The sequence below is a fragment of the Capsella rubella genome, unplaced genomic scaffold (assembly GCF_000375325.1).
Source record: "Capsella rubella cultivar Monte Gargano unplaced genomic scaffold, Caprub1_0 scaffold_3, whole genome shotgun sequence".
NCBI classification, from domain to species: domain Eukaryota; kingdom Viridiplantae; phylum Streptophyta; class Magnoliopsida; order Brassicales; family Brassicaceae; genus Capsella; species Capsella rubella.
The window spans coordinates 6,184,940-6,195,904 of record NW_006238921.1 but is presented as its reverse complement, the minus strand read 5'-3'; the positions used below and the strand labels follow the sequence as shown (position 1 = coordinate 6,195,904).

General features: G+C 39.1%; 3 protein-coding genes across 3 annotated transcripts; 1 reads left to right on the top strand and 2 right to left on the bottom strand.

Moving 5' to 3' along the window:
* Positions 1–2,096: 2,096 nt before the first annotated feature.
* LOC17893581 (dihydropyrimidine dehydrogenase (NADP(+)), chloroplastic) lies at positions 2,097–4,652 on the bottom strand. The gene is made up of 7 exons (XM_006299811.2): positions 4,180–4,652; positions 3,664–3,927; positions 3,380–3,550; positions 3,102–3,214; positions 2,823–3,009; positions 2,642–2,751; positions 2,097–2,541 (listed from the first exon to the last, which is right to left on the bottom strand). The coding sequence occupies exons 1-7, from the start codon at positions 4,465–4,467 to the stop codon at positions 2,385–2,387; spliced, it is 1,290 nt and encodes a 429-aa protein (XP_006299873.1). The 5' UTR covers positions 4,468–4,652; the 3' UTR covers positions 2,097–2,384.
* A 1,011-nt stretch (positions 4,653–5,663) lies between these two features.
* On the top strand, positions 5,664–7,675 carry LOC17891877 (UV-B-induced protein At3g17800, chloroplastic). Its single transcript, XM_006297732.2, has 3 exons — positions 5,664–5,979; positions 6,150–6,439; positions 6,752–7,675. The coding sequence occupies exons 1-3, from the start codon at positions 5,839–5,841 to the stop codon at positions 7,557–7,559; spliced, it is 1,239 nt and encodes a 412-aa protein (XP_006297794.1). The 5' UTR covers positions 5,664–5,838; the 3' UTR covers positions 7,560–7,675.
* Positions 7,631–9,181, bottom strand: LOC17892123 (purple acid phosphatase 17). The gene is made up of 3 exons (XM_006298048.2): positions 8,817–9,181; positions 8,557–8,713; positions 7,631–8,476 (listed from the first exon to the last, which is right to left on the bottom strand). The coding sequence occupies exons 1-3, from the start codon at positions 9,000–9,002 to the stop codon at positions 7,821–7,823; spliced, it is 999 nt and encodes a 332-aa protein (XP_006298110.1). The 5' UTR covers positions 9,003–9,181; the 3' UTR covers positions 7,631–7,820.
* Positions 9,182–10,965: the final 1,784 nt, after the last annotated feature.

Here is a 10,965-nt window from a genome sequence, read left to right as displayed (position 1 = left end):
AAAGTTGTGGGCACTTTTGTCTTTTTCGTAAATGATATTTTTCCCGTAAATCAAATTTTCTCACAATATAGCATTTGTTGCCTTGCTCGCATCAAATCAAACTGATGTGCATAACAAAATAGGCATGATTATGACTAGCCCTGGGCGTTCGGGGGCCCGTTCGGGCTCGGGCCGGGCTTTTCGGGTTTTCGGGTTTTCGGGTTTAGACCTCTAAAGCCCATTCGGGTATATATATATCTTCGGGCGGGCTCGGGTTCGGATCGGGTTTTTCGGGTTCGGGTTCGGTTTTGTTTCGGGTTCTTAATAACAACTATTCTTAGCAAAGAGGAAGAAAAAACATTAGTCACTTAACCAAACAAGCAGAGAAAGTTAGACCCTTTCTACTTTCAGACCAGCAGCCTCCATCGTTCATTGAACATCTTGCAGGTCCATAAGCTGGACCAAGAACAAGATAAAGAGAAATTTATAAGATCACTGAACAAAAGTGTACAATGAGAGAAAATAGAAAGAAAAAAACAGAAGCTTCAAAAACATACGCTTGCAGGAAGTATAACCATCTCCTTTATATTGAACACCATTCACGACATGGAACTCACATACTCTTCCCCTAAATATGTCCTAATAAGATTCATGCAATCTATAAAGAAGAGATGAAAAATTAAATGACTTAAATATACAAGTGTGTGGCTGCGGGTAATGGCAACAATGTCTTGATAGGAAGTAGAGCTAGAACCCACAACTCAAAGAAGCATGTGTATGTATATAAACCCACTTTGGTACAATGCCACGTTCATGAGTTGTCTCAAAGAAGCATGAGCTTCCTTACACACGTTCATGAGTCAAGCAAATTATTTTAAACACTTATATCTTCTTTAGTTTCCCAAGTCATCTCTTGTCTTCATCTAGTGATCCAAACTCTCTAATTATATATTTATATGTGTAAGAAAGAATCTGTTTGACACATTTGGGACAGATCTACATTTGACCCACCAGAAATATATAGAAGCGAATAATCACACAAGCTCTATACTATATTATATCAAAAAAGGCATCTCTTAGTCATAGTCACATTTTTTTTCCTGACAGAATCATTTGATAAATGTGATACAGATTACACAGATCATAGAACAAGAAGATCATCTACAAAAGGGTCTAAACATAGAAACCAAAAGAGTTACAGAGAACATATATAAGAACACAAATCATATATAAGAACACATGATTCCAATCACTCCATTATATAAGAACACACGATTCCAAGACTGACTCCACTAAACGCTACTAAGAACACACGCTTTATAAATCAAACTAACAACAGACGCTTCAATACTAAGAAGTAAGAACAAAAACAAAAAACGCAGAACACACTGAATTCAATAAACATGGTGCTAGAGAGAGAGACGTACGAGAGAGAAAGACATAGACAAACTAGAAAACTCACTTCAGAATTATTTGTTGAAAACTCAGAGGGAGGAGGAGCATCTCTGGGATGTGAATCCAGTTTGTTTGTTGTATGGAAGCAAATCGATTCAGTTTCTGGGCAATGAAATCTTAATCGATCAACAAAATTACAAAGGCATGAATGAAATCAGGTTTAATCGGGTATGGTCGGGTCTTCGGGTTTACCCGAACCCGGACCCGAACCCGGAAGTTTCAAAACCAAAACCCGATCGGATATCCTCTTTAATCGGGTTCGGGTTCGGTACGGGCCTAACGGGCCGGGTTCGGGTATGGGCTTCGGGTACGGGCTTTTTGCCCAGGGCTAATTATGACCATGTTAATTTTGTACTTATGGAACAAACCAGTTAGTTTAAGACACAAGCATATCATCAGTCGATAAATTTTTCTATTTTCCAAATTTCATCCCTGAAACAAGTCACTTTCCGTTTGATTTGACCAGCTTCCTACTAATCTTGATGGCTTGATTCAATCATATTATCCAGGATCTGACATTGATGGGTTATGGCCAAGTTCCTTTATTATATAGATCACACCTCATGAAAATCCAAGATACATACGCTTTATCCATTAGGAACCATAATAGGTGACCGACCCTTGTAAACGATGGAGGGAATTGTTTGGTTTAAGTAATCATTCCTTTAACCCTTGAGTGGGTCTATGGTGTTATTATGATTGGCCAAAAATTAAGCCAACTTGAAGGAACAAAGAAACTGTTGCTATGGATACAAAGATTTGTACACAAATAGAAGAAGTTTAAGATACATAGATTTAGTTATTTCTTTTCAAGTGAGATTTAACAAGTTGCTTTTGAAACAATTGAAAGGAAGAAGCCTTTTCTCTTTGTGATTTGATTGTGAATGAAGCTGCAGAACCTTTATTGAATATTTGGATGGTCGTCACTTCATCAGGCTAGTAGTAGTAACTTAGTTAGAAACCATACTCTCAGTCTCCTTCACGAACCCATCTCCGGTCCAATCTTTGTCAGATTTCAAGCCTCTCTTCTCTGCTTTTCTCTGCTCAACCGCTTCTTTCTGTCTCTTAACTAAATCTGTGTGTGTTGTAAAGTACTGCAGCGAATGCCTATGCCAACAAACAACACCATGAAATGCTCGGTAAGCAAGCAAACAAGCGGGAACAAGGGTATATATAAAAGCATAAAACAAAGGTTGTTCATATATACCCTCTGAAGTCTTCTATTGTCGAGAAATTGTGCTGTTTCATGAAATCTTGAAGCTCGGCGCAAAGGGTTTTCACATGACCATAACCGTGCATCATCACACCGGTGCATACCTTCCAGCAAAAAGCAGTAACCTAAGTTTCTCAGGGAATAAAGTCTAAAACATAAAAGTGAGGATAGTCACCTGTACAGTATTTGATCCGAGGAGAATGAATTCAGCGGCATCATAGCCAGTTTCAACACCTCCAATACCCGAAAGCGAGTAATCATTCCCACTGAACTCAGATTTCATCATTTTGGCAATGCTCATAACTTTCGCAAGCGCGATGGGACGAACAGCCTTATAAGAGTAGCCTCCTGGAGTCGAGTAACTGCAAAGCAGTAACAACATTAACAGTTCTCGTAATGCATTACAAAGAGTTGCTAAACTTTTTTACATTTATAAGAAGGGTATATAGCTAACCCTTCAACACATGGCTCAGGACGCAGCGTCTTCAAATCAACTCCCATTACACTCATGATTGTATTGATAGCTGCAATGCCTTCACATCCTGATTTTAATGATACCCTAGCAGGCTATTTAAAGATAAAGAAAATGAAAATGATTAAAGCAGAGCAAAACAGAGTAGCATAAAGGTTTTGCATAAACTTGTTCCAGATATTTCATTCTATAAGGATATATATGCTCTAACGAGACTGGTAATAAGACAGCACCAAGGCTGAGAAAGTTAGAAGTCACACCTCTGTTATGTCAGTGATATTAGGAGTCATCTTAGCCCATACAGGAACTGTAGCTTTAGCGTTAATCCATCCGCAAACCTCGTCCAGAAGCGCACAATCTTGTCCAACAGCAGCACCCATTCTGCGCTCTGGCATACCATGAGGACACGAGAAGTTGATCTCTAAAGCATCCTACAAAACAATTATCCAGAACATTTTCTCTTCAATATGTATGCTAATATCAGACAAAGTGAAAAGATCCACAAGGACAAAAAATAAGAATCTGTGTTTGGGGGGGAACTCACAACACCAGTTTGCTCAACACGGTCGATGAGCTCTTCCCAAGCAGTTTTGTTGTATTCCTCCATGATGGAAGCTATAAGGATCCGATCAGGGTACTCTTGTTTCAATTGCTTAAACTCTTTGAGCATGGTTTCGAGAGGTCGGTCACTAATGAGTTCTATGTTCTGCCACCCAATTACATCTGCTTTGGCTGAGCCATTTGATCCGGTTCGTAGCCGGGCATATCGAGGTGTGACGTTGATAACTTTGGATGCATCTAGTGATACCTAAATCATTCAACCACAGTTTCAGACCAAACTCAGTCAATCAGTCATCATCATCATCATGCACAAAGACAAACACACCTAAATCCTCTGTTCTTGGTACTATGATAAGCAGAATCAAGAACTACAAACCTATTGACTACTTCTGAAATCAGAATTCGAAATCTTGATATAGTCAACGCAGAACAGATTCAATCATCATCAAAAGTCAAACCTCAATTTTCTAAGGAGCCAGATCGAAGAAAGAGAGCTTACGGTTTTGGCGATGACGGCTCCCCAACCTTCATCAAAGGCTCTCTTCATGACGGTGTAGTTGGTACCGGGTGGACCAGACCCGATTACGAAAGGATTTGGCATTTTCAAGCCATTTACAGTGACACTGAGATCAGGCTCAGATTCGGCGGCGGCAGCAGCAGAGATCCTAAGACCAACTCTAGTTGGCGGTAGAAAACTCCGGCGAGAGGAAGGATCGAAGTCAGCTGATAAGCTGGTTTTAGAGGCGAGACCAGAGAAGCGGTTCAAGGCGAAACTCATGGAAGCCATGATTACAGATCAATCTGGAAAATTGCACAACTTATATCGAACTTGAGACGTGAAACTCAAGAATTATGCAAGAGAGAGAGAGAGAAGAAAACACGCAACAAAGTGTTTAAAGGTGATTTGGAAATGTGTGAGGTTGTTTGATCAACTCGAACAAGTTAAAGAAGAAGAACCTTAAGAGAGAAGAAGATAGGTAAGAGAGAAAGAGTGTGTTGCAATAATTGGTCGGTTCTTCAACTTCATGCCACGTGAAAATAATTGCAAGGTTTTGTAACGTAAGTTCCTAAAGTCTAATTTGATTAATGAATCTCCGAATAATTATAGACCCATGATCATTGTATTTAACAATATATTTTCATCTCTGTCTTATCTCTTTGTTTTTTTGGGGGATAAAACTTAAGATTCTCTGTCTCTATCAACAAATGCTTAATTACCAACAAATGTGAAGAGATGGATATTTTTTGGGATTACTCAGTTTATAACGCCGACTGAGAAAAAAAATAAAAGACTAGAGGAAATTGCGAACACGTAACGGAAGCCACCGTGAGGCTAAGGTTGTTTCTAGAGAAAAGAGTCAATTGGGGGCTAGTGGCCGTGGGGGTAAATAGCCCATGCGTCACAAAACATGCCAATAACGTATTAATAATGATACGTGTAAGTGGGAATGGACACAACAGCAGTTGGTGGCTCTCATCGTTTGACTCTACAGTTCTTTCTCGTTTAGTTTACGCAAATAGTAAAAATAATTAAAGTTAAAAAAAAACCTAGAGATGTGCCAAATATGATCCAAGCTTTAATACCAAATCACCAATTGACGAAATTAATTTATCAAGTCACCATGTAAATTCTAAGAAGTTCTTGGTAGCTCAAAAAAAGGAAATAAAAATGTGCTTCAAAGACTTTATGATTGACTGTTAAGAACTTAAGATTTTTCTTTCCGAACTTTCTAGTGCAATTTTTTAGATATTGATTTTATTGTACTCAAAATCTTTGAAATATACAATACCAAAAAAAAGAAAGAATTATTCGATTTTATAATATCGTTTTTTGTACAAGGAAGGACACACAATGACCACGACCTCATATTAATTTCCATGGTCACCAAAATATGCAGTAAGCGAATAAATATATTTTCTTTGACATTTATTTCATTTTTTATAAGTATAAATAATCAGACTCATCGCGCATTATTTTATTTGTCAAAGAACTAAACCAAAGTCTGTTTACCAGTAATATCAATCGATCGCCATTTTTTCTACATTTCTCTTCTCTCTCTCTCTCTCTCTCTCAGGCTGTTCTAGAGTTTCTTCTTATCTCCTTTCTCCGACCAAAACTTCGATTTATTTCTTTTCTTTCTACTGTCAGAGAGTAACCATGGATGCCGTGACGGCGAGTTTGGTTCGTTCTCCCGTCTTACCACCTAGAACTTCCGACAACAGTTCTGGATCTATGTTCCTTACGGCCAGTGGCCCTGGGTTCACCCGTTCTGGTTCAAGACTTCAACTTCGTTTCAGGGTATGTCTCTAATCTCTTACTCTTCATTCTGTTAACCGATTATTCTGATCCGGTTGTGTTCAAATCTGATTTTAACCTGGAAATTCCAAAAAGTCAATTTATTTAAGGATTTTCACACCTTGAATGTTCTTGGTGGTTTTTAAATGTGTTTTTTTTTTATCAACTTGCAGCAAAACGCGTTGCAAAACTTAACAACGACTGCTAAAACTCGGAGGAGTTTTGTGGTTAGAGCTTCAGCGTCTAGTGATGCTGCTTCCTCTGGTTCTCCTCCCAAACCGATCGCCCCGCTTCAGCTGGAGTCGCCTGCTGGTCAGTTTCTGTCTCAGATTTTGGTGACCCATCCTCATCTTGTGCCTGCAGCTGTTGAACAGCAGCTTGAGCAGCTCCAAACTGATCGGGACTCTGAAGGACAGAACAAAGATGCATCGTCCGTACCTGGAACTGACATCGTTCTTTACAGGTTTGTTACAATCTGTGAACACCAGGTTACTATTTTGATTACCATACGGACCTGATCAAGTTGGAACTGATTCCTGACAACTTTCATTGATCTTGATATAAAACCTTGCTTTAGGTCGTAAGTGAAAGAGATGTTTTTTGTGCTTATCTGTGTGTTATAGATATAAATTCCATAACGAATTTGATTAGTCCTGATATTGTTACTTTGGACAATTCAGTGACTAGTAGTATGGTTCTGGTCCATTATCTGTCTTGGAATTTGAATACGAGTTTGATTATGAGAATTGTTTTTTTTTTTTTTATGTGGGTGTAGGAGGATTGCTGAGGTGAAGGAAAACGAGAGAAAAAGGACATTGGAAGAGATTTTGTACGCATTGGTGGTTCAAAAGTTCATGGAAGCGAACGTATCACTTGTACCATCAGTAACCCCATCTTCTGATCCTTCTGGTCGGGTTGATACCTGGCCAACAAAAGTAGAGAAACTTGAGCAGCTTCACTCCCCCGAGATGTACGAGATGATTCACAACCATTTGGCCCTGATTCTTGGGAGCAGAATAGGTGATCTGGCCTCTGTTGCACGGATAAGCAAGCTCAGAGTTGGACAAGTTTATGCTGCTTCTGTGATGTATGGATATTTCTTGAAGAGGGTGGACCAAAGGTTTCAGCTTGAAAAAACCATGAAGATTCTGCCAGGTGGGCTGGATGAAAGTAACGCAAGCGTTGATCAAACAGAGGGGCCTAAGACATATCAGGCTGTATCCTCTCACCCAGAGGTTGGTTCATTTGCGGGCGGAGTTAGCGCTAAGGGCTTTGGCAGCGAGATTAAACCATCCCGGTTAAGGTCATATGTGATGTCGTTTGACGCAGAGACGCTTCAGAAGTACGCCACTATAAGATCAAGAGAAGCAGTTAAAATCATTGAGAAGCACACAGAGGCATTGTTTGGTAAGCCTGAGATCGTATTAACACCGGAAGGCACGGTCGATTCATCCAAGGACGAACAGATAAATATCAGCTTTGGTGGGATGAAGAGGCTTGTCTTGGAGGCTGTGACTTTCGGATCGTTCCTTTGGGACGTAGAGAGCCATGTGGATGCAAGGTACCAGTTTGTATTGAACTAAAAAAATTGGTGTGTAATGGCAATTGACTAACTTATGTAACATTAAGAAGATACCCATTAAGGGTATCATTACAGTTGTATCAAAATCAGAGGAAAAAGACCGTACATTTTATATGATATTGTGATGGGATAAGCTAGAGCTAAAGATGATAGGGATGCTAAACTAAGCAGGAAGCCTACCTAGCCTGCAATAGGACTTAAAATTTCTTAAATGTATGGTACAAAAATTACAAAGAAGCCAATTTTATTAGGCATATTTCCTTCAAACCGAGGAATGAAGAAGTTGTTTAGAAGTAACCCATTTGTGCAAAACCTCACCAAAGACATCGTAGAAGACAATCTCTGCGTCTGAGTGAGTGAACCGAGCGGACATGAATCCCTGACCATCGTAATAGAATTTCAAAGACTTGGGATTGTTGGTGATAGGGTCAATATCTCCTCTCCAAGCCTTGGATCCAGCACCACTGGTTAGAAACTGAATAGGACTGTCTTCATCACTGATATGTTGAAGACAGTGATCGTGTCCGTTCATGTAGAGATCAACACCGTTCTCTTTGAGAATCGGAAGAAGCTCTTCGTTGAGCTCTTTGGTGTCTCCATGGTGTCCAATGCTTCTCATCGCATGGTGGCCGACAACAATCTTCCATCTGGCTTTAGAACTCTTCAAGGAAACCTCGAGATCACGGAGGAGAGCTTTGACATAAGAGTTGCGAGACGGAACTGCGCGCCAATCGTAAGTGTGACCATCTGCTTCAGTGTAGTACTCTTTCACAAAAGGAGTCGTGTCGACAAAGAACATCTCTACTAACTCTGCGTCGACAACGAATGATCGGAGACAGATCCAACGGCTGTCGATTCCCCGGAGAACAGAACTGAGCTGAGCTTCTGAATCACCTCTATAGTCATGGTTCCCCAAAACTGCATACATTTCATTTGATGAGAAACTCAAACCATAATTTTTAAAGAAGAATTGAATCAGACGGTGTTGGGATTATTACCACTGTACCACTGTTTCTGGAGACTAGGAGCAGTGTAGATGTTAGAGAAAGATTGTTCGAAGTTTGGATCGTGTTCACTAAACAATCCATTGTCATAGAAGTTATCTCCCGTAGAGACCACGAAATCTAAATCAATCTTCTCACCAATCCTTCCCATCTGTAATAAATAAAATGAAGTGCATGATTAATGAAACATGTCCTTGACCGAGGAGAGAATATTGTTAGAATATTCGGATATTAAATGATATAGGGGACTAAACCTGATAGGCGACGATAGACTGATTAAAGGAGCCACGGCGACCCCAATCTCCGATCACTATAAAACTAACGGAACCGTCGCTTTTAGCCGGCTCCATAAATCTTTGGAGCTCACCGTTAGACACCACGACGAGGGTGGCGCAGGTATACAATAGTAGCAAACTCAGAGTCGATCGACGAGAATCCATAATTCTTCACGGCTCACACAATTAGTATTATATATGGGGAAAATTCGAATTTTTGAGGCTTGATGAAACGTAACAAGAGGTTTAATTTGGATCTCTCTCCGGTATATACGAGAGAAAGAGAGAGAAGGGATTAGAGATGAGAAGAAGAGAGAAACGAGAATGGCGAAGGAGACGATGATGAAGGAGGGAGAAGAAGATGCTTTTTAAACCGAAAAATAAATAAAAATAATAAAAGGAAACAGAAAAAAAGGTGCGGTTAAAGATGCTAAAGGATATTCCAACCAGTAGCCGCATCTTTTTTAATTCTTTCGCTCTCGGTTTCTGACATCCACCTCTCATTTTTTTTCTTTTCTGAATCTCTCAGACTCTGAGATTTTGGTTTTGTTTGTGGTAATATCGAAATTGTATTACATTAAAAACCCTAAGTTTAGGTTTTGTGTTTTATTCTTTTTAGTAAAAATACAACAAAGTTGTGGTTCTGCGTTTTCGGTGAAAATAACAAAGTTGTGGATTTTTATCGTTTAGTAACTTGTTTTATGATGAAAATTCAGAAAACGGCATGGGGTCTAGATTTTTGATAATAATGAATTCTTGATGTTGACTAGATTTTCATTATTATCTATAAGAAGGATATTTGGGGAAACATTATGTGCTTAATCATGATTGGGTTTTGATTATTTAATTATAGTAGAAACGGTTTCGTCACGACATGGTGTTGCTATTGGACCACATACTTCACTTTCAGACAAAGTTTCAACAGCGGACAGCCCCGCTATAACCTCTCATATGTTGACATGTCACGTAGCTAACAGTTTAGTGTACACTGTACACTTTCCACTTCCATTCTCTTGCAATTAAGCTAAACTAATACTGTACTTGTCGTTAAATATGTATTTCGTTACTGTCCAGTTTAAGTATGTTGAATTAGTCCGGGCCGTAATAAGTGAGGCCGATACGTAACTAGTAGTTTGAGCGATCTGCCGGACCAGCCCTATAGAGCGGTCGGTCTAGATATAGTGTTCCAGCTGACTCAGTTCGATTTAAACAAAACCAGCATACATGTAGGTCTAACAAGTTTGCTCTGTCGGAGACTGAACCATCAAAGCCAAAACCCAGCTCAGCTTGGCTCTGGGATGGCAATCCCAAGTCAACCTTCATACAATTGCAAATTTTATTCAGACTGATCTAGGTTTTTTGCAACAACTATAATCTGTAAAGGTGAATTCTGGAAGTGAAATAAACAGATCGTTCCTCGAAAAGTAAACCAAAAGTTGCAAAAGGTATAAACACAAAAAGAGTTTGTGAGAAGATATTCTAAAGATATATCAATATGGTTTTTTTTTTTTTTTTTTTGTCATCAAAGATATATCAAAATGGTCTCATTCAGTTTTTGTGAATCTTCGTACGTCCAACACGTATGCGTGTGCCGGGCCGATCTTGATTTTTTGTTCCTTAACATTTTGAATTGATGGGCCTTTTGTGGCCCAATAGTCGACTATGCTAGAGAGACCCACACATTAACTTCCGGTTTAATATTTTTGTTTTTATTTCTTTCACACTTTCGAATGTTTTTCAAACCATAAGAAGTAGCAAGGAATCAAAACTACAGCTAGAACTAGCTAATCACTAAACCATGACAAATGGGACAATTACAAACTAAACTTTCCCATTACCACATATCAATACAATTACGGTGAAAAAAAAAATACAATTACGGTGAAACTTGTGATTGTAACCTCGTAACATAACGTTATGATCATAACTTCCATTGAGGTCTTTGCGAAAAATCAGACAACAATCATCTTCTACAAGACCAGTCAACATCCAAAGTATATAATTTCTGGAACACGTAATTCTAGTAGAAATGAGACGGAGAAGATCGCGATATATATAAAGGGCTACGCGAATGAGAAAAAACTCGTAGAAACAAAGTTACAAAACTTCATCCCATGATAAAGAATAA